This window comes from Dendrobates tinctorius, unplaced genomic scaffold (genome assembly GCF_039654945.1).
Source record: "Dendrobates tinctorius isolate UK_male_01 unplaced genomic scaffold, ASM3965494v1 ptg000158l, whole genome shotgun sequence".
In the NCBI taxonomy this organism is placed as follows: Eukaryota; Metazoa; Chordata; class Amphibia; order Anura; family Dendrobatidae; genus Dendrobates; species Dendrobates tinctorius.
This window is the reverse complement of record NW_027361825.1, coordinates 29,261,712-29,286,093: the sequence shown is the minus strand read 5'-3', so window position 1 is coordinate 29,286,093 and position 24,382 is coordinate 29,261,712. Positions and strand designations below refer to the sequence as shown.

Genomic DNA, 24,382 nt, shown 5'->3' with positions numbered 1-24,382 from the left:
ATGTAACATACATACTACATGCAACATGCATACTACATACATGCTACATACTACATGCATGCTACATACATGCTACATACTACATACATGCTACATACATACTACATACATAATACATATATACTACATGCATGCAACATACATACAACATATATACTACATGCATGCAACATGCATACTACATATATACTATATATACTACATGTAACATACATACTACATATATATTACATGCTACATACATGCTACATACTACATACATGCTACATACATAATACATATATACTACATGCATGCAACATACATACAACATATATACTACATTCATGCAACATGCATACTACATATATACTATATATACTACATGTAACATACATACTACATATATACTACATGCTACATACATGCTACATACATACTACATACATACAACATGCATACTACTATTTACTACATGTAACATACATACTACATGCAACATGCATACTACATACATGCTACATACTACATGCATGCTACATACATGCTACATACTACATACATGCTACATACATACTACATACATAATACATATATACTACATGCATGCAACATACATACAACATATATACTACATGCATGCAACATGCATACTACATATATACTATATATATACTACATGTAACATACATACTACATATATACTACATGCTACATACATGCAACATACATACTACATACATGCTACATACATAATACATATATACTACATGCATGCAACATACATACAACATATATACTACATTCATGCAACATGCATACTACATATATACTATATATACTACATGTAACATACATACTACATATATACTACATGCTACATACATGCTACATACATACTACATACATGCTACATACATAAAACATATATACTACCTGCATGCAACATGCATACTACATATATACTATATATACTACATGTAACACACATACTACATATATACTACATGCTACATACATACTACATGCTACATACATGCAACATACATACTACATACATGCTACATACATACACACTACATGCTACATACATGCAACATACATACTACATTCATGCTACATACTACATACATGCTACATACATACTACATATATACCACATGCATGCAACATGCATACTACATATATACTGCATATACTGTATACTACATGCATGCAACATACATATATACTACATACAATACATACATATAGACATACAGTACATATAACATAGAGTACATACTCACCGTCACTTGTCACTTTGATCCCCGAAGCCATTGTCCCCTTGAGGAATAAATATCAAAATAAAAAAACACCAATATACTTACCCCGATCCGCAGAAGTCCACGAGGGTCCCACGTCCATCTTGCGTGGAGAACAGCAGCATCAGCTGATGCTACCGTTCTCTACCAGCTCCAGGAATACAATGACGGAAGGTAGGTATCCTTCCGCACTGTATTCCTCCACCACTGTAAAAAAAAGTCCCTAGTCTCACTTTATGCCATTGCTGCGTGGGAATTTCCCACGCAGCAATGGCATAAAGTGAGACTAGGGACTTTTTTTTTTTTAAAGTGGTGGAGGAACACAGTGCGGAAGGATACCTACCTTCCGTCATTGTATTCCTGGAGCAGGTAGAGAATGGTAGCATCAGCTGATGCTGCTGTTCTCCACGCAAGATGGACGTGGGACCCTCGTGGACTTCTGCAGATTGGGGTAAGTAAAGTATATTGGTGTTTTTTTATTTTGATATTTATTCCTCAGGCGACAATGGCTTCGGGGATCAAAGTGACAAGTGACGGTGAGTATGTACTCTATGTTATATGTACTGTATGTCTATATGTATGTATTGTATGTAGAATATATGTATCTTGCATGCATGTAGTATATATGCAGTATATATGTAGTATGCATGTTGCATGCATGTGGCATATATGTAGTATGTATGTAGCATGTATGTAGTATGTAGCATGTATGTAGTATGTATGTTGCATGTATGTAGCATGTAGTGTGTATGTATGTAGCATGTATGTAGTATGTATGTTGCATGTATGTAGCATGTAGTATATATGTAGTATGTATGTTACATGTAGTATATATAGTATATATGTAGTATGCATGTTGCATGCATGTAGTATATATGTTGTATGTATGTTGCATGCATGTAGTATATATGTATTATGTATGTAGCATGTATGTAGTATGTATGTTGCATGTATGTAGCATGTAGTATATATGTAGTATGTATGTTACATGTAGTATATATAGTATATATGTAGTATGCATGTTGCATGCATGTAGTATATATGTTGTATGCATGTTGCATGCATGTAGTATATATGTATTATGTATGTAGTATGTATGTAGCATGTATGTAGTATGTAGCATGTATGTAGCATGTAGTATATATGTAGTATGTATGTTACATGTAGTATATATAGTATATATGTAGTATGCATGTTGCATGCATGTAGTATATATGTTGTATGTATGTTGCATGCATGTAGTATATATGTATTATGTATGTAGTATGTATGTAGTATGTAGCATGTATGTAGCATGCATGTAATATGTAGCATGTATGTAGTATGCATGTTGCATGTAGTATATATGTAGTATGTATGTTACATGTAGTATATATGTAGTATGCATGTTGTATGTATGTAGCATGTAGTATATATGTAGTATGCATGTTGTATGTATGTAGCATGTAAATTTTTTTTTTTTTTTTTTTTACATTCAACACATTAGCCGGATGATGGGACTACTACTGTCCCATCATTGGCTAATGTGTCAATCACTGTCATAGTAGCAGGCATCGCCCGATGGGACTTGTAGTCCCATCGGACGATGCCTGCACAGACCCCCGGAGCCTGCACAGCCCCCCGGCAGGCCGGCACAGACCACCGGAGCCTGCACAGCTCCCCGGCAGTCCGGCACAGCTCCCCGGCAGGCCGGCACAGACCCCCGGAGCCTGCACAGACCACCGGCAGGCCGGCACAGCTCCCCGGCAGGCCGGCACAGACCCCCGGAGCCTGCACAGACCACCGGCAGGCCGGCACAGCTCCCCGGCAGGCCGGCACAGACCTCCGGAGCCTGCACAGACCACCGGCAGGCCGGCACAGCTTCCCGGCAGGCCGGCACAGACCCCCGGAGCCTGCACAGACCACCGGCAGGCCGGCACAGCCCCCCGGCAGGCCGGCACAGACCACCGGAGCCTGCACAGACCCCCCGGCAGGCCGGCACAGCCCCCCAAAAGGCCCGTACAGACCCCAGAGAGGCTGTACAAGGCAAAAATAGGGTTTTTCTTATTCCGATACCGGAAGTCCCATAGACTTGAATGGGACTTCCGGTATCGGAATCGGCGATACCCGATATTTTTTTTAGATCGGCCGATACCATCCGATCCGATACTTTTAAGTATCGGACGGTATCGCTCAACACTAGTTGTATGCCCCACGTAAATCCAGTTGAGAGAACCACTTGGCCCCGGTGAGTTGGTTACCTAAATCAGGAATTAGGGGGGGAGGGTATGAATTTTTCACAGTAATTTTGTTTAATTCCTGAAAGTTGAGGCACGGCCGCAAACCACCATCTTTTTTCTTAACAAAAAGAAGCCCGCCGCCACAGCAGAAACAGAAGGCCTAATATGCCCTTTGCGGAGACTCTGGGTAATGTACTCCTTCATGGCTAGACGTTCAGGCCCGGAAAAATCCGGAATACCTTCCAGATCGACAGACGACACTGACACAGATTTTACTGGGGTGACAAGAATTGTCAAGTTGCAACATAGACCGTTAGCCATACAACCCCACTGAATGATCTCCCCCCGTGACCCAGTCAATAGTAGGATTGTGACATTGAAGCCAAGGCATACCCAGTACCAGTCCAGGCGGCAGATTATTTAGAACAAAACACCTTAGTTTTTCCACGTGAGTGGAACCCACTTTCAGCGAAAAGGTATCAGTCATGAAACAAATTCCCTCCTGGGTGATAGGAGAAGAATCAATTGCCACAATTTTAACAGGATCTTTTAACCTGACTGTCCCTATCTTATGAGAAGTGACAACTTTGGCATCGATCAGATTAATAGAAGAACCACAGTCAACAAAGGCGGTAGTCACAACCAGACCGCCTGTAAGTTCTAGTTCCACCGGAAGCAGAATTTTAGTAAGTGAGGAAAAGGGTACCTGGGAGTCTGGGCAGCCTCCTCGATTGTTACCCAGACTCAGTCATTTTCCTGATGGCTTCACTGAAGAAGGGCAGGAAGGACAGTTCCTTCTCCAATGTCCAGCGGATCCACAGTAAAAGCACAATTGGTTGTTTATACGGCGTCTCCTCTCTTTTTCCTCCAATGACGTGGCACCAACCTCCATGGGCTCAGAACTAGATGCAGAGTCTCTCAGACTGGAGAATAAAGGGGTCTCCTGCAGCATGACCCCTCTTGCCCGCAGCCTACAGTCCATGCAGACAGCCAGGATCATAGCGTCCTCCAAAGAATCCGGTGGAGGATGAAGGGCTAGGGCATCTTTCAAATGTTCGGACAGGCCTCTACAGAACAAACCCGGTGGGCAGCATTATCCCAGGAGACCTCCGCTGCCCAGCGTCTGAACTCAGAGTAGAACCATTCAGCAGAGTGCCTCCCCTGTGTCACACTCATCATAGAATCATAGAATCGTAGAGTTGGAAGGGACCTCCTGGGCCATCTGGTCCAACATATCCTCTGCCAGACGCACTCTATCAGGCTCATCATAAATGTGCCCCAGAGCCTCAAAGAACAAATTCACAGGCATACGTTCAGAAGCAGAGAAAGCCCATGCCTGTGGAGCCCCCCGAAGTAGGGAAATGACGACCCACACCCTCTGGAACTCATCCCCAGAGGAGTGGGGCCTCAGAGAATAAAAAAGCTTGCATCCTTCTCTGAACGACCTGAACTCCCTTTTATCCCCTGAGAAAAGGTCTGGCAATTTGACCGGAGATTCGGGGGATGCCAATGACACATCTCTATCCCCAGCACTAGGAGCCCCTGCAGCGACAGCCCCCTGCACAGTATCCACCAACTGTTGCTGGGTATGGGCCATTGTGCGCTGTTCCACATTAAGTTTGTGGAACATTTGGGTCAGGTGCTTGACCTGATCAGCCAAAGCTTGTATGGGATCCATGAGGATAACACACTTTTTTTTTTCTCTTCAGAGGAAAAAAAACTGAAATGGTCAGCTATAATGTCAGGAACACCGCACTGGACTAGCTCACTGAGCCAGTGCGTGTGTCCTGAGTACAAAGACTGTGCACAAAGATACCTGCGGAGCGGGGTCTCAGTGGTGACGATGCATGCTCCAAGCTCACAGGACCTGAAGCATGTGACTGCTGGGGGGCATGGCCTCAGCTCCACAGAGCCAGGAGCTGCAGGGAAACTCCTAGAAAGGTAACTACAGTGCATTGTTACCAAGGGGCATAGACAGAGACAGAAACCAGATCAAGCCGGGTCAAAGCACGAGATAGCAATACAGTACCAAAGGGATAGACAGAATGGATAGTCAGGACGTAGCGATAGATCAGAAAACCAGAAAGGGCAATAGACGGTACAATAGGGACAAACTGTAACGGAGTAACGATAGCCAAGCCAGGAGGTCAGAACCAGAAAAGACAATAGTACCAAAATGAGAGACGGAGTACAGAGTGAGGGAATGGACCGGATCATACATGGGACGCAAACAAGCAACGCAGAATACACGCACACCAGGGGTCAGACACACCAGAACAACAGTATAGCTGACAGAGAACCCTGGTAAAGAGTGAGAATAAATACCCCTCCCAGATCCAGAAAGAGGCCACGAACACTTAACCCTGTGAGTGCAGGGCAAGAACCCTGTTCAAACCATGACAGTACCCCCCTCTTAACGGGGGGCCACTGGACCCCAAGGCTTGTCTGGGTATCTGGCGTGGAAAGCCTGCACCAGACGATCGGCATGCACCGAACTGGCCGGAACCCATGACCAATCCTCCAGAGAGTACCCCTTCCAGTGTATCAGATACTGGAGTCTCCGGCGCACCCACCGGGAGTCGACAATGTTCCCTACTTCATACTCCAGCTGCCCCTCTACCATAACTGGCGGAGCATTTGATGAGGGATCCTCTCTCACCGTCCCCACAGGTTTTAACAGGGACCTGTAGAAGACATCAGAAATTTTAAAGGAGGTGGGCAGCTGCAGCCAAGAACACTTAACCCTGTGAGTGCAGGGCAAGAACCCTGTTCAAACCATGACAGGTATACTGCAAATCATTCTCCTCATTCCTGCTGCCACACTTATTGAATGTCTGCAATACAGTGTTGAAGGGTCATCCTCTACCACGTCAAATGCTAGAGGCCAGAATATCTTTGATACACAAGGTGGGGAAAGACCCGGAGTTGTGCAGCAGCTATAGGCCGATATCCCTGCTTAATGTAGACTTAAAACTCCTAGCCGGTCTGATGGCAAGAAGATTGGCCAAACTCCTACCAAGTCTGATTTCTTTAAATCAAACTGAGCTTGTCGGGGGAAGAGAGGGGAATGATAATGTTCATAAGGTGCTTCATCTCCTCCAGTATGTGACTCGCCCCCAGAGGCCGTGGGGTACTTGGTGTCGGGCCCGTTGATGTCAATGGGAGATGTCACAGAGGCAGTGACCCAGCCCGTGGCCTCAGGCAGTCAATGTAAAAGGGGTAGAGTGATGGGGATAAAGTTTTTGAGATGATTCATGATGCCACCTGTGGTTTCGGGTCAGCTTGGCCAGTGCTGCAGGGCTGCTTCTCTGGGACAGATGGTGTGGTGCAGCAATGATGTTGAAGCTCCCCACAGGTGGAGCTATAGTCCCAGGGCAGTAGTAGTAGGTGTTGAGGGAAAGGGTGCAGTGTTAGGCACAGGGATGTAGCAGTGCTGAGTGGGTTGGCGCAGGAAGAATGCAATGAGACAGCTGAGTTCAGTTCCAGTTCTTTTACTCACGTTCCTGGCACAGACAGGTGCCTGCTTCAATGCCGCGGTCTCCAGACAAGAGGCTCAGCCAACTCCAAGGCAGATGGAATTAACCTTTCCAGCACTCCCTTTCGTGTGCCTGTTCTGAACGTCTCCTTTCTAGCGCTATTCTGAGGTACTTGCAGTACTGAGTTACACTGAAGTTCCTCCAGCTTGTTGTTACGCAAACTCCACTCGCATGACAAGTGACTGTACCCTGCTTCGGGGACTCTATTCGTCATGTCCCGGCTCACACTTAGGTTGCCACCGTGTCTTCGAGTCTTTTGGAGGAATAGAGTGGTCACAACTCCTATTCCTCCGGTTTCTGCTGCAGGAACATTAGTTTTACAAACAGCCTCGGATACCGGACTCCGGCCATGTGCCTCAAACTTGAGGAAGGGCTCTGGTCTGACCCTAGTCCTTAGTTCTCTTCTCCTTACGTTCCGCACTAATCTCTCTTCCTTATGAACAACTGAACTCCTTCTTTCTCCTCTCTCTGCTTCTCTTTCTTGCCTTTCTGAATCTCCTTCTCAATCTGATCTTACTTCCTGTCAGCTTTCTCCTCTTAGTGTCTCTAAGCTTCACCCACCAGTCAGCACACTTCATGAACCAGAGCAACTGCCATAAAGGGTGCTCTGCTGTTCTAAGGTGTCTGTGCTGGATGTGAGTGTTGGAGGCTGGTCAGGTGTTCCATCTTACCTGGGAAGTGGGATACTACACTGTTATGATTGGGTCACCGAGGAGGAAAGCAAGACCAAGCTAAGCCGCAGAAAACCAGAGAGGTTGGTAACTAAGCAGATTGCAGACCCCTGATCCTATCCACACAACTAGCAGTAGCTGTGGAGTGTACCTACGATGATTCAAGACGCCTCGACACAGCCGGAGAACTAAATAAGCCTAAAGCAAGAAAGAGGAAATCTAAACTGCCCCAGAGCAGACCCCAAAGGAATAGATAGCCCCCAAACATATATTGTCAGTGTGACAAGATGAAAACACAAACGCAGGTAGGAAAATAGGCTGAGCAAATGATGGGGCCCAAACTAACTAGACAGGGCAGGAAAGGAAAGACACTGTCTGCAATCATGCAAAAAAAACATGCAAAAAATGCCCAACATGTCTGATAGAAAAAATACTGAAGTCACTAGACTTCGCCCACTATATCAGCACTCTGGTATATTCTGAAAGCAGAACAAAGAGAGGCCAATCTAATAAGGGACATAAACAAACTGGCATAAACAGAAACATAAGGATAGAAATTCAGCACAGCCTCAGCCGGGGCTGGCTGACCACACAAAACTGAAATAAACAAAACCAAATCTAATGTGAACAATAGCAAAAGAACACTTAGCTTGAGCATGCAGGGACTGAGCTGGAAACTGAGACCTCAGGAGGCAGGAAAAAATCACCAGCAGGGATAGAGGGAGTCGGCTGTCTTAAATCCAGTCAGAAACTCCCAATGTCCAATCGTCCTCCTCATTATCAGGTGGCAGGCCTCTGTTAATTAGATCAGCTCCATTACCTCCTGTTAGCACCAGAGGGAGCCCGGAAAGAGAACTCGCGACCCCTCTGTCAATATAACCATCTCCACTCACTTCACCAGTAACCAGAGGTAGGCCAGAAAGTGAATTCACAACACTACACCTCAGGAGGAGGTGCATTACCTCTGTGGCGACTGAACCCTCAGGGGCGCCACATATGCAAAACACCGCAAACTACCATTGGTACTTCTTGGAACGGATGCAGAGAAGGCCTTTGACAGGGTAGACTGGGTTTATCTGAGAGAGGTTCTGGCCAGATTTGAAATCCCCAGCGCATTCGTAGCAGCTATAATGGCAATGTATAACAACCCTGCAGCACAAATTAGAGTCAATGATTTTATGACCGACACATTTATCATTCAAATCAGAACAAGGCAGGGCTGCCCCATGTCTCCCCTGCCAGGTTGGGGCCGGCGCCACCTTTCGCACCAGGTCCCGCTGCAGCTCCCAGGGTCCTCCCTCTAATCCCCCATATGCAGCTCTCCAGTTCAGCTCACCCTACCAGACACTCTGGGTAGGACAAGAAAGTACTCATCCTCTCATCCGCGTACACTGTGTTTGAACGCCTACATTGCCAAACTAATTTCATTAGAGATGATGCCCTACTGTTTGGTTGAAAGTGAAGCTTTCCACGAGCTCATGGCCTACGCTGTCCCACTCTATGACCTACCCAGTCGGCACTTCTTTTCTCGAAAAGCCATCCCTGCCCTACACCGGCATGTGAAAGACCGCATTGTCCATGCCGAAAACAGTCAGAGAGTGTAAAGGTGCACCTCACAACAGATGCATGGACCAGTAGGCATGACCAGGGCCGTTACGTGTGCATCACTGCGCACTGTGTTAATGTGGTGTATGCAGGCTCCATAGGGGACAGCGGTGGTGGAACAGTGCTGCCTAGCCCATGGTATAGGAAACAGTTGGCTGTAGGCTTTCGACCCTCCTCCTCCATCAGCGAAAACTCGTCAACATAGTGCATTCGCATGAGCAGTCCATCCGCAGCTGGCAGTGTTGCACGCGAGGTGTCCCACTATCGAACAGCTAGTGGTAAGCATCAGCAGGCTGTGTTAAAGATGATGTCTTTGGGCGACAACAGACACACCGCGGAGGTACTGGCCGACTACTTGCAGCGACAAGCTGAGTCATGGCTGGGCAGTCTACATCTTGAGACAGGCAAGGTAGTCTGTGATAACGGCCATAATTTTGTGGCAGCCATAGCCAGTGCAAAACTCATACACAAACCTTGCCTGGCTCACACTTTGAACCTGGTAGTGTAGTGCTTCCTTAATAATTATCCAGAGTTAACATCCCTGCTACATAAGGTGCGAAGACTGTGCTCGCACATTCTTCGCTCAAACGTCCACTCCACTCGTATGCAGAAGCTGCAGCGATTGCTCTACCTCCCCAAGCACCGCCTAATCATAGACGTTGCAACAAGGTGGAACTCCTCCCTGCACATAGTTTAGAGGCTCTGCGAACAGAGGCAGGCTGTATTGCATTTGTGGGAGGATACACGTTCAGGCAGTTTGAGGGAAGACATGGAATTGTCTGGTGTACAGTGGTCAAAGCTGAATGACCTCTGTAAAGTCCTTCAGTGTATTGAGGAATGCACACGGCTGGTAAGCGCAGACGACGCCATAATAAGCATGAGCATCCGACTTATGCGTCTGCTCATGCAAAGTTTGACGCACATTAAGGATTAGGAGTGTGCAGCACAGGAGGAGGAGGAGGGAAGCCTTGATGACAGTCAGCCATTGTCTGGTCAGGGAACTGCCCTGGATGAGGTGGAGGAAGACGAGGAGGAGGAGGATGAGGCGGATGATTATTTTGGGCAGGAGGATGCTTCTCAGGGGGCAAGAGAAAATGTTGGTGTTCCAAGGTCAGGTACAGTGTTTGTGCGTGACTGTAGGGATGTGGATTTGCCAGAAAGTGCTCCTCCACCCAGCAGTGGCAGTGCATCATTGACACCTGGAACATTGGCCCGCATGTGTGATTATGCCTCGCGGATCCTAAAAAGGGACCCCCCCGCATTGCCAAAATGATGAGGGAAGACAACTACTGGCTGGCCAGCATCCTCGATCCACGCTACAATGGCAAATTACATAACATCATGCCACAGGAGAACTTAGAGATAATATTGGCTAACAAACAAGCAACTCTGGTAAACCATTTGTTTGAGGCTTTCCCAGCACACAGCAGCGGTGCTGGTTTTCCCACGCGCCATAGTTGGCACAATAGAAGAGGTATTCGTGGTGCACACAGCCGAAGTGGCGTTGGAGACAGGGGTTTAATGACCATGTTGTGGAATGATTTCTCAAGTACAGCTCACTCGACTGCTAATACCGCATCGATTAAAAGTGACTGGAGACAGCAGTTGTCAACTATGGTTACAAACTACTTCTCCTCCCATATCAGTGTTCTCACAGGTCATTCCCCTTTGACTACTGGGCCTCTAAACTGGACACCTGGCCTGAATTGGCACAATATGCCTTACAGGAGCTCACTTGCCCTGCTGCTAGTGTGTTATCTGAAAGAGTCCTCAGTGCTGCTGGATCAATCCTGACAGAAAAAAAGACCCGTCAGTCGACCAAAAATGTTGAAGATCTAACCTTCATTAAAATGAACCATGCATGGGTTTCAAAGGATTTTATCTCACCTTCCCCTGATGACACATAGGTTGCCAGAAAACTGCCTCGCTTTTGTCCTCCTCTTCCTCGGACTTGCCCAATTCCGTCCTTTGCAGCAGCTGAATATCCAGCCAACACATCAAGATATGCCATTTTTTAAACCTCCCTAACTGGGCTGCCCACCCCCCCCAAGGACTGGGGTCAACATCTGGCGCACCAGGGCAAGTGCCGTTGCTCTGAACAGGTGGATGGGCCCACTGATGGCCGACGGCACTGGCACAGGGCCCCTCATAGTACAATACAGTGTCTCTGATGGTGGGGGGGCCCACTCACGGTCAGGCACACCAGCGTACTATGAGGGGCACTGTGCCAGTACCCTTGACCACGAGTGTCCCCCCGCTTTGTCATAGCCACAGCACTTGCAAGTTGTAATACTTACCTCTCCCTGCTCCACTGCTGTGTAGTCTGGGCAGTTAAATCCTTCACAGGAACTGCCACTAGAAATTAGGTGTATTGATCGATGATGGTTAAGATGTAGCTATGGCCTGTCCTGCTGGCCTCTACCTTCAGATGATCAATGGCTACCATTTGTAATGGACATCAACTTACAAGCGGATGCAGTGGTGCTTTATGATCAACTTTCACAGTTGTGATAGTCACATACATGTGACATTCCTCCCACCATTTTTCAATGTCTCCTCTCATGCCAATCCAATAGAATCGCCTACAGCCTGTGGCTTCTGTCTTTTGCACTCTAAAATGACCAGACACATCATGATAGGCGGTGAGAACCATGTCTTCATCTCTCCCTGTGATCAAAATTTGATGGAGACAAGTAACGGTGATGTGATCCACGCTACTGCGATAAAGCAAACCTTTCTTCACAAAGAACCGTTTTCTCTGTCTCCACAGACACAGTAACTGAGGGTCTGCTTCGCCTCTGCAACATCTACTGGGAGGTTTTCCCGTGATGAGTAATTCCCAAATTTCTGCTAACACTCGACTTTCCATCTGTACTTGTATCCATGTAGTTTCCAGTAGCGGAGAGTCTGGACTGGCTTACTGAGATTGAAATATATACAAAGATTTAAAGGTACCACAACACTGTATACTGTTGTATGCTACGACTACCTTTCCCTTTTTCTACTTTTTAAATTCTGGTGTAATCCATAATGAGCCTGTGAACGTCTGTCTGTTACTTTGGCAATATATTTGGAGCTTTAAGATTACCCTAACACTGTATACAGCTGTACGCTTGTGTTACATTACCCATTTACGGCTTTGCATATTCTTGTATAATCCATACTGGGCCTGAGAGCGTTTGTGTCTGCCTCCTGAAATGTATACGGAGATCCAAAATGTTTACACTATACTATATATACCTTGTATCTGGTGATACTGTATCCTTTTTCAACTTTTTATTTTATTGGGTAATCCATACTGAACCTGTGAGCGTCTGTGTATGACTCATGAAATATATACGGAGATTTACTGTTATCCCTAGACTGTATAGAGCTGTACGCTTCTGATACAGTACCTTATATCTGCTGGCATTTTGGGTCCATTTTCCAAAACATGAGGAAGTGTTGTGGAAGAGGATGCGGACATGGGTGTGGGGGGCCACCTGGTACTGATGGTGGTGGTGGTGCATATGCTGGTAGTACCAAAAACACAATAGCAGCTAAGGCAGGAGGTGTTGAGTCTGCGTCATGGTGTAGCTCTGGAAGGCCTGTAAGGCTCCGCTTTCTGTGAGTAGGTACACTGCTTTTAAAGCTGGAGCATCAGGAACTGTTTTTAGCTTACATTGCTGAAACAGCCTCCAGCTCTATTGCCTCCTCTTCAGAAGTTCAAAAAATGCAAGCACTGAGTCGTAAGTGCAGGCTTCTGGTCAGGAGCAACCCCTTTCCTTGTGTCCTTCACCCACACCAAAAGTGAAGGATGCGGCAGCTTGCACTTCAGATTACTCCATGGAGATCTTTTCACATACCATGCCTGGGTTAATTAAAAATGGGGCCCATCATATGCTGGAGCATTCCAAATGGGGGACATTAGACACTGGAGCAGCATTTACGGGGACCAGTATACACTGGAGCATCATCCATCAGGCCCATCATATACTGGAGCATTCCAGATTGGGGACATCAGACACTGGAGCAGCATTTATTGGGCCCATTATACACTGGAGCATTAGATATGGGGCCCATTATATATGGAGCATTATTAGGGCCCATCATACACTGCAGCATCATCCATGAGGCCCATCATATACTGGAGCATTCCAGTTTGGGGACATCAGACACTGGAGCAGCATTTACGGGGCCCATCATACACTGGAGCATCATCCATGAGGCCCATCATATACTGGAGCATTATAAATGGGGCAGATCAGACACTGGAGCAGCCTCTATGGGACACATTATACACTGGAGCATTAGAAATGAGGCCCATTATATATGGAGCATTATTTGGGCCCATGACACACTGGAGTATCGTCCATAGGGACCATCATATACTGTAGCATTATGAGGAGCTCATCATATACTGTATGGAACATTATATGTGACCAATTATTCTGTATGGAGAAATATATGGGACTCCTTATTCTGTATGGCGCACAATGTGGTGGCCATAATACTGTATGGAGTAATATACTGTCCTGTTTTTGAGCTATTTTACAATTTAAAATAGATCAGTCATGTCATGTAAGCAGTGAAGTATTTGTCATTGTACTATAACTATATTTCTGTGCCGTATCGGAGCATCATGAGTTGTGGTATGTGTTAGGCCTCTTTCACACATCAGGTTTTCGCCGTCAGGCGCGTTCCGGCGCTTTTGACAAAAACCGGATCCGGCGAAATGCAATGCCGGATCCGGTTTCCCCCCCATTGACTTGCATTTGCGCCGGATCGCGCCGGATGGCCATGCGTTTCATCCGGTTTTCGCCGGATCGGGCAATGTGTCGCGATCCGGCGTCTGGAAAAAACGGCTACTGTAACGTTTTTTGTCTCCGGCGAAAAAGCCGGACACGCCAGATCCGGCGCGTCCGGCTTTTTCACACAATGAAAGCCTATGAGCGCCGCAATGCACCTGATCCGGCGAAAGCCGGATCCGGTGGCCGGATCCGTTTTTTTTGGTCTGAGTATGCTCAGTAGCTCTGCCCACAAGACATATATAAAAGCAAGACAGTGGGACCCACAGCCACACCCAACATGCCACCCAAGAAAGCAACCAAGCGCAGGAGAAGGCAGGAGACCACTGCAGCACCATCAGCACCACCACCACCCCAAATGGAGCAGCAAATGGAACATGCTGAGGAGGGGAGGCCAGCAGCAGATGAGAGACGGTAATTATCAAATCCCCCATTCCTCCAAACTAGGGCTATTGAATATCAAGATATTCATTGGCCCTTTGTTTCTCTTTATTCAACAGCCGCCCAATAGATGCAGCAGCAGCAGCAGCAATGGCAGCAGCTGGAACACCACCCACAGGCATGGAGTGTGGCCACCAGGAAGACAGCACATCATCTTCTGGGAGCCCTCCCTCGCATCGTCAGCGTTTGACGGTAAGTTTTTATTTCCAAAATCCATCATCTCTGTAAATATATGTCTATTCATTGCCTTTTATTTCAAAACAGGATTCACAAGATGAAGAGGAGCTCCCAGAAGAAGAAGGAAGGGGTGGACAGACACTTGGAGTGGGCTCACAATTGGTAAGTTTTTTGCATCAAACGCAGAAACACAACATCACACTACACACAACACATAGAAAACAATGTTCTGCAGACCACACACAGCAAACAAATGCCTACATCCAAAGACATAACATTTTTTGTTTTCTTCTCTAGTCTTCCCAATCTGGTGCTCGGCCAAGAGGTCCTCGCAGTGCCTCCCAGGGTCGTCGGCGACAGCAACGCGGCGGTCACCAGCGTGTAAGTATAAATATTTTTGCTTTGTTTTTTTGCACTTTTTATTTCATTTCTTTTGTGGAGGCTAATTATGTTATTTTTGTCTTTTTCTTTAACAGCCTTCACAGCGTGCTCCCGACTCTGACGGTGAGGATGGAGGACTCGATGTGGACCACCTCATCGATCTCGTCAGAGAAAGGGAGCCGCTCTGGAATATGGCTGACCGCCGCCATGCTGACCTTATCGTTACCCGACGACTCTGGGAGGAAATCTGTTCGCTCCTTGTGAGCCGCTGGGAGGACCTCGATGCTCGGGCCCAGATTAAAGAGCGTAAGTATATACAGTACCGGTTGCTTGATGTAAACCAGTGTTTCCCGAACTCCAGTCCTCGTGGTCCCCACGGATCATGTGTTCAGGATTTCTATTTACTATGGAAATCCTGAAAACATGACCCCTGGGGACCATGAGGACTGGAGTTTGGGAAACACTGATGTTGTATACTAACCACTCCTTTCTCGTTTCAGGGAACAGAATTGTGAATCGGTGGCGGTCTGTGAGGGATCGTTTCAAGAAGGAGTTCAATAAAGAGATGTGGGCCCCGAGTGGATCTGGAGGACGCAGGAGCAAGTACAAGTACGCACAAGCCCTGTCGTTCCTTCGGGAAACAATGGTCACTAGAAGGTAAATATTACACACCACATGTGAAAAAAAATGTTAGATGTAACTTTTTTTTTTCAGCCAGGGCCATACCATGTCAGTATTTTAATTGTTTTTTTTTCTCTTTATTCCACAGCACGGTGAGCAGCACTCGGGAGCCTGCACGATTGGACCCTTCTGAGGCGATCCCTGAGGAGACCGGCACCGAGGGACACTTCGACCGCCCCGGTACACCTGCACCTTCCCAGCCTTCCCACACATTCGACCCATCTGTCCCATCCACCAGCACAGGAGCATCGTGGCCGCCTACATTACATGAAGCTGCTGGTGAGGAGATCGCTTTCCCTTTACCCCACCCTTCTGCCCCTGCCACCTCTAGTACACCTGCGGGTACTGGGCGGCAGCGGCAGAGGGGTCAGGAAAAGAGTTATGTGCCAGAGTTCTTGCATCTGAATGCATCTTTCCAGAACTGTCTAAAAGTCTTGTCAGAGCAAATCTCCGCAGGCTTTCAGCAGATCAACTCCAGCATTCTGGAGGTGAAGACACTTCTGCAAACCAAGCATTCAGAAGCAAGATCTTCGCCAAACCACACCTTTTTCAGGTCTGTTGTGGAGCGCATGGCAACACTATCTCCTACCCAGCAGATGCATGTAATGCATTCGTGCCACGGTGCTCTACAGCAGGTTACCTCCCAACCTCCACCTCCCACCACTGTAGTTCCTCCACCTGCACCCCCTCCAGCCACTTTCCATCCTCCCCCTCCTACATCTGCACCCCCTCCAGCCACTTTCCATCCTCCCCCTCCTATTACATCTGCACCCCCTCCAGCCACTTTCCATCCTCCCCCTCCTATTACATACCAGCAACCTCACCAGTACCAGCAACCTCCCCAGTACCAGACATCTCCCCACTTCCAGCAACCTGCCCCATACCAAACTCCTTCCCCGTACCAAACTCCTTCCCCGTACCAAACTCCTTCCCCATACAACTTTCCATCAACATCATCTGCTCCTACAGTCCCTGCCCAACCCTCCACTCCACCGCCCACCACCTCTTCTGCCTCCCACATGTCCACCCATTCTGTAGCTTTTTCCACACCATCACCTCTAACTGTTCCTTCCCCACCACGATCCCAGTCCTCTCTCCACACTCCCATTGTCGAAGTGTCCCGCAGCCCCTCCAGCAGTATTTCCACCCCACACTACACCGAGTTATAATGTTTTTTTTGTAATAAAAATGCCCATTTGGTTGGTTTCAAGCCTTTATTAAAAAAGTTTTTTTAACTTTAAAAACAGTTTACACAAAAAAAAATATTTTAAATAAAAGTTAAATTATTGTTTACACTGGTTGTCTGTCATTTCTTTCTGCGGCGAAATATGTTTAAAAAAAAGGTTAAATACAGGGTATTTAAAAGGTAAAAAGGTATTCAAAACCAGGTATATAACTGTGGGTAAATTTTAGCTTTTTGCCACAGTTGTGTTCCTGGTTGTGTTAGAAGCAAAGTATTTCACCTGAAAAGTTGTGTTTATTGTTGGTGATTTCCTAACAATGTACACAACTTTTGTTAAAAGGTGAAATACTTTGCATAAAACACAACCAGGTACACACCTGTGGCCTAAAGCTAAAAATAGAGACCATGACAAGATAGCCAACTTTGGTTGGCAAAGGTATATACTGTTGGTACAGAAGGTACACAAGTTTGGTTAAGGGCACAAGGGTTTTCCAGTAGCCAACCCCGTTCGGAAGGCCACAAGGGTCAATTTTAAAAACCGGATCCGGCGTAATCCGTCGAAAAACGGATAGAAAAATGGATGAACCGGATGAGACGGATCCGGTTTTGTCTGTCAAGAAAAAGACGGATCCGGCAGAAAACCAGATCCGGCACATCAGGTTTTACAAAACATTTGCCGGATCCGGCATTCCGGCACGACGCCGGATCGTGCCTGATGCCGAAAACCTGATGTGTGAAAGTAGCCTTAAAGGGACGCACTGACACTCTTTGGCCCTGGGCACAAGAAAACCTGGAGCCAGCCCAACCCCCCCCACAACTTTAGCCAAAGAACCCCCAGTTTTCAATGTGTAACTATTATTATGAAGTAAATTAAGGTTGACAAGCTTCAGTAATAAGAATTTATGTTTTTGGCATTGAAATGGGCACTGTAGGTGTGTTTACTGTCCTCCACTCACTGCCGACTCTGCTTCCCCATTGACTTGCATTCGGTTTCGTGTTTCAGTCGGCCTCCGACTTTTCGCTATAGTCGGCCAATTTCGTTCGACCCGACTTTTGCGAAAGTCGGATTTCATGAAAGCCAACTCGACCCTAAAAAAGGCAAAGTCGCTCATCTCTAATTACATACTTAGGAGTAAAACTGGTAAGAACGAATGGGGATCTCTTTCAATTAAATATCCCCCCTCTGATTTCTTCAGTAGAAGCCTCCATGAAGACATGGAAGGACTCGTATATCTCGTGGATGGGGAGGAAAAATTTATTGAAGAGGCTAATCCTGCCCAAGTTTACCTATATATATCCCTAAATTCTATCTTGCCAAAATCAACATGTTATTCCGTAACTACATACAGTATGGAACAAAAAGAAACCCCGTCTAGTTTACAGAACTTTAACTCTACCTAAGTCTAAGGGAGGAATGGGTGCCTCAGATAAATTGGGGTACTATCATGCGCCAATGTTATCCAGAGTTGTTGACCTACTGAGAAACTCTCACGATAAACAGTGGGTCGAGGTAGAGGAGGCTCTTTCCCCTTATCCTCTAAGATCTAATTTTTTAACATGCTCACACAAGAAATTAAGCACGCCACACTACAACATACATACTAAAGCCATCCTGAAAATATTGCTGGAGGTGGTGGAAGCTCTTGCCCCCTGTCTCCCTTACTCAAGCTTGCAGATGTGATACCACATTCATTCCACTCTCAGGGCAATGATACTGGGGAATCTAGATACCTGGCTTATGTACCTGTTGATCAGCTTTTGACGTATAGGACACCCCCCTCGTTACAGGACCTGCAGGAGATATCAGGCCTCTCGAATCTGTCTTTTATTCAATACGGTTCTATCAGAGACTCATTGGGACATTATCTTCGCTCGTCAGACTTTTCACGTCCCCTGACTACATTTGAAGCACTATATGCAACTACCCTTAAACCCAAGAAAATAATGTCAACTATATACCAAATCCTGAATTATTTAAATTGTTGTTTCAAGAGAGCTTTTATAACACATTTGGAGAAAGATTTGGGCTACAAGTTTACTCCAACCCAGAACTCCCACATTAACAAATACTCACATGGCCCAACCCAGTGTGTCAGGGCGCAGGAGAATTCCTTCAAATTATAACCAGATGGTACATTACACCAAAGCACAGCAGTCATTGGCGGACTGGTGCCTCGACTAAGTGTTGGAGGTGTGGGATTGCTGAAAGCTCATACCTTTACATGTGGTGGTCCTGTCTGCAATTTTTACACACTATGGAAAATTTTATAAAGTGTAGTAAACAAAAATCTTAAATTGACACCCGAAATAGTATTCTTAAACTTCCCGATATGGCATAGACATAAACGCGTCTCAGTATTAGTGCACCACATGCTGACAGCAGTGAAATTACTAATTTCGACTCATTGGAAAACAACGAATATCCCCTCCACCTCCTAAATATTTGAAAAAGTTGATATGTTATACCATGTAGCTAAACTTGTGGCTCTAGTAAACTGCTCCCAATCAACATTTGAAGAAATTTGGCATCCATGGATCCGTTTTAGATCTACCTACACATTCCAACAAGACTAATGTAGCAATTCTAAACTAATAGAGAACCTATGCATTTCATGTCCAACTCCTCCCCTCCTTCTTCTTCTTCTCCCCTTCCTCATTACCCGTTTTCTCCACTTGATTCCCACCTTGCCTTCTCTCTTCTTATAATTTATGTTTCTTTTGTACCAGGAACCTTAATACAGTTTATAAAAGGATGTTGGTTAAATGTAGCAACCTTATGGCTATACTTCTCTATGGTACTGTTATTTGATGAATCTCGAGATTAAGGTACTGCTTTAATTGTCACTAATCATCCCTCAGTGTAATATGTATATATCCAAAGCTAATTATCTACCACCTGTTAAATGATGATTGTACTTTTGATGTGGATTTATGCTACAACCTACTTGTTTACATGCTTTGTTTTTGTCTATATTTTCAATTAAAAAAACCATTGAAAAGAGCAGAAAAAGAAAATAATTTTTGTTGGTTTACCTGACTATGGATTTGTTTTTACAGACCACCTGATTTTCCATTTGTTAATCACAGTTTGAACGCTGCTGACTAGGGTTATCAATTCCTTGGATATCTTTTTGTATCCCTTTCCTGGTTTATTCAGTTCAACTACCTTTTCCCATAGATCCATTGACAATTCTTTTGCTTTCCCCATGACTCACAATCCAGAAATGTCAGTGGCTGGATGACAGATGCAAGAGTCTGTCTGGATCCCAGAAACTCAGCTTTTATGCACACAAACTCATTACAAGCAAACAGGTCACAGGTGAGGATGATACCTTTAGTAGCCATTCAAACCAATTTGTGTCAACTTCTGTGCATATTATCAGGCCAAAATCACCAGGGTATGTGAACTTTTGATCAGGATCATTTGGATATTTTGGGTTGTCATTATGATTTAAAAAGAGAAAATACAGTAATTTGACAATAAATGGCTTCACCCAACCACTAACCATGAGTGGAGATAAAGTTTTGGTATTATCATTCATATTCTCTGAAAAAGTCCAAGAAAGCAAAAATTCTGCCGGGTTATGTAAACTTTTGAACACAACTTTAGACTAGCGTCACATGGTCGTAGAATTTCTCATCAGAATCAGGCCAATTTTGCAAATCACATTCTGATCAAACTCTAATCAGAGTTTGATCAGATTGACAGCACAGTATGATCCTATTCTCTCAGATGAAGAGAAGATGGAGAAAAAAAAATGTATCCATCTTCTCCATTCTGTCAGCCAGTGGGAATCAGACTCCACTAAGATGTAATCTGAGTGCAGTATGATGTTTTCCAGACATGCATTGACTTGCATGGCTGACTGCGATCCAAATATTGGAACAAACTCAAGCATGCTGGGACTGGTTCAGAAAAAAATTATCTCCATAGAACAAGATTGGTCTGAGTGCGATCTGATTTTTGTCAGATTGTACTCGGACCAAAACTATGGCCATGTGCAAGAGCCCTAACATTCACTAATGATTGTTGAAATCTGACCTCTGAGACCTGTGCCCAAGTTATGTCAATGGCAATACATACCTAAAACTTCTGGATATTTGAGTATAATCCTCAGACCGATCCTTAAAGTCGTGCTTGTTGTTTCCGTTCCAGCAAAAAAGAGGTTCATCACAGTAGCAAATAAGTTTTCGAGGTTGAACTCTGTGTTAGGGCTTTCCTTGTCCTGAAAACGTACATGAGATTACATTGCATTTTATTTTTTCGGGGTTTTTTTTCAATCATTTACTCGAATTAATGTGGACATGTAGCAAATGTTGGCAGTGTTGGGCCAGATGTACTTGGGCCCAATGAAGAAAATGATTCTAAGGATTTCTGCATGTGGCAATCTTTTGTAATGATCATTTGTGAGGATTCACATGAACTAAATTGTAAATTGTTTAAAGTTGTGAATATTTAAACATTTGACATGAATTCAATTCGCCATTGTAGGAGAGAGAGCCCCTGCTGTGTAACCGATCCGGAACCGAGGGGGCTGTCACTATGGTTCCCAGGAGATCTGTTTCCAGGGGAAGGAATCCCTGCGTACCTGCGAGTCCCACACAATCTCTAGTAATGGCACACAATAAAATTTGTTCATGTTAATGAACAAGGAACAGATGGCATTAAGGGGAATTTTTCTCCTTTTTGAGCTTCTAGAGTTTATAAATATGGGCACGCAGGTTGTATGCAGCTGAAATTAGTCATACCTTTATGCCTCCTGGATGATGGCTTGTTCAGTAAAATCAACTTTTATAGCTTTGATCTTCCAGACTATGAGACGTATGCTGCCCGGCAGAAAAGACAGCCCATGGTCTTCATAAGATAAGACTGCCTCCGATCTTCATTATACTTCATATTTCTCCTCTCCTCTTCAGTTTCCTGTTGACATCAAGTATGCGGCTGGAAATCCCACACCTGGGCATTCTGCCTGCCATCTCTCCTCTGCACTGTTCTGGACTGTGGAGAATTCACCTTTACTGTTCGCCAGAGATCACTGGGACTGGAAATTACAGTGACTCTTAAGAGCCAGCACATATCAAAATTGAAGACAGTTCCCACAGAAGGGTGGAACAGTGCGGAGGAGAGGCAGCAGGCAGAATGTGCAGGCGCGGGATTTATGTTTCGTGCACCTGACGTCAAAGGACACTGAAGAGAAGGGGAGGAGAAATCTTATCTTTCAGGCAGCATACACCCCATAGCCTGGAAGATAAAAGCTACAAAAGATGATTTTTACTGAACAGGGCATCATCCAGGAGGCGTACAGTTATGACTAATGTCAGCTGTAAGACACCTATACTAGAATTCTATATAAATGCCAGGAAGCATATGACTATAAGTGACACCTAAGGAGAGGCTTCATAGTCAGGCAGAGGAAAGGGTAAAAAATTAACTTGTACATGTCCAGTCTGTTCCACCTTTTCTTTAACTCATCTGTGTCTTCTCATTCCTTTTATATTCTTACTGCCTTCATGGCTTGTTTTTATATCTTATCTCAATAAAGTTTGTTTTTTTATCCTTCACTCTGCCTCCTTATGAAGCCTTTCCTTAGGTGTCACTTAATGTCAGCTGAATAACAGGAAAGACAGATGTGTTTCTTTTTTTTAATTAAAGCAGCCGTATAGCTTTAAAGGAAAAAAAAATCACTTTTTAGCCAAAGGAAATGATGATGACAACACCATTAAATATGAATATTTTGACCACACAATATCCATCTTACTTGCCTCTTCCATCTTTATAAGAAAACAGTCTATGAAATCCCGGGGGCAGTTCAGGTCCAGGGTCTCTTTATGTTCTTTCACTTTATCCATCACAAACATTTTTATGGTAAAAATATTGTTAAAAGCTTTTTGGTGTGGTCCCGGAACACGCAGGAAAATTTGTGGGAAAGAGTTGAGTAGCTAAAATGGATAAAAAATATATATTTTAAAAAACAATTTTTACAAATTTCACAAAAGGATTGATCATATGAACAAATAAATTATTTTTGCCGTATAAAAAAATCATTAAAATAATTGATGCAATAATTTAAAACATTACACAGATTTTACTTGGTTCAATTTCTACCTATCCCACCATCACGTTTGCCCTTCTGCTTCCATTTTTCATGGAAGAGAGGTCCTCACTCAATATCTCAAATAATTGGACTCCACCATTATTAATTCAGCCCTGGTGAAGTGAGGGCTTACATAAGTTTCCATCTGTATTGTGACGTGTCTCCCAATCAGCCTTGCTGCATTTGGTTGAATCTGAGCAGAAAGTATCGCCCTGCAACACTACTGAATTCATCCGGCTTCTGTCTTTAGTCACATCATCAATAAGCACAAGTAACTCACTGCCATTGGAAGCTGTGCATACGCATGCCTTCAGATCCTCTTTTCCTCTTCACCACATGAAATGGACACCAGTCGGAATGTTTGGTATGGCCACTTTTCCAATGTCTAAACCTTGATGAAGGATTTTTCTTCTCTCTTCCTCCTATTTTAGGCTCATCATTTTGCCGCTCTACTTGTAAGCCCCATGCATCTCTCTTTGAAATAAAACAATTCCTAGAAATATGGCCTGGTTTACCATAAATGTAATATATCTTCACATTGTGACTCACAGTTCCACATCAGAAAAAGGGCAGCAGTGATCATCCGCCCAGGTCTCAAAACAAATGGACTCTCAGGATGCAGCAAACCCATGTAGTAAAGATGGCTGGTGCACAATACTGATAAGACAACCACTCACAACCTACCAGTTCATGGAGGGGGTGATTGCCCAGTATATGATTGCACAAAAGAGGCTTGTATAGGGTGCCGTTCACATGCAGGTAATGCACAGTGTCTGGTTTACAGCCTATTAGTCACACCCATACTATATGATCAAGCGGGCTGCCCAGCACTAAATGCATCCCACGTAAACAGATACCCCAGTTTATAAGACCAAAAGTTCTGGGCTTGGCTGCACCCTGAAAAATAAAGTGCAAAAATACATATAAATATGTGAAGTATTGGTCGATATTTTGGCCAAAATAAGCAAGCTCGCAAGGGTCCTCATACTTGCGAGTCCAAACACTTAACTTAATAGCAAAGCCACAAAAAAGAGAACTAAAAATGCTCCAAAAATGTCATTTTTAGAGGATTTTTAGTCTTCTTTTTGTTGCTTCACATTTCCACATGCAAAACACTTCATTGTCCCTTTTTTGTGTGTCTCACTACCAGAAAATTGACAAATTTTGCAACATGACCCAAAAGTCCAGAATAAAAGCACTGCTCTGCTCTTTATAAAAGGTGTTGTAGACTTTTATCTACAGGTACAACTTTAATAGAGAATTCTTGGGCCTCATTATTACATTTCTTTGTATCACTTTAAGCACTTTTTTTCTTCTCTTTGG

General features: G+C 44.7%; 1 protein-coding gene across 3 annotated transcripts in view; it reads right to left on the bottom strand.

Annotated features, from left to right (window-relative positions):
- Positions 1–24,382, bottom strand: part of LOC141052032 (cytochrome P450 2C18-like) — a 95,260-nt gene that overhangs the window by 45,996 nt on the left and 24,882 nt on the right. For all 3 annotated transcript variants that reach the window (XM_073549209.1, XM_073549211.1, XM_073549210.1), the window contains exons 6-7: positions 22,728–22,904; positions 21,049–21,190 (exon numbers count right to left, since the gene is read on the bottom strand). In XM_073549209.1, coding sequence (XP_073405310.1) covers positions 21,049–21,190; positions 22,728–22,904 — 319 coding nt within the window. The remainder of the gene's footprint in view (positions 1–21,048; positions 21,191–22,727; positions 22,905–24,382) is intronic.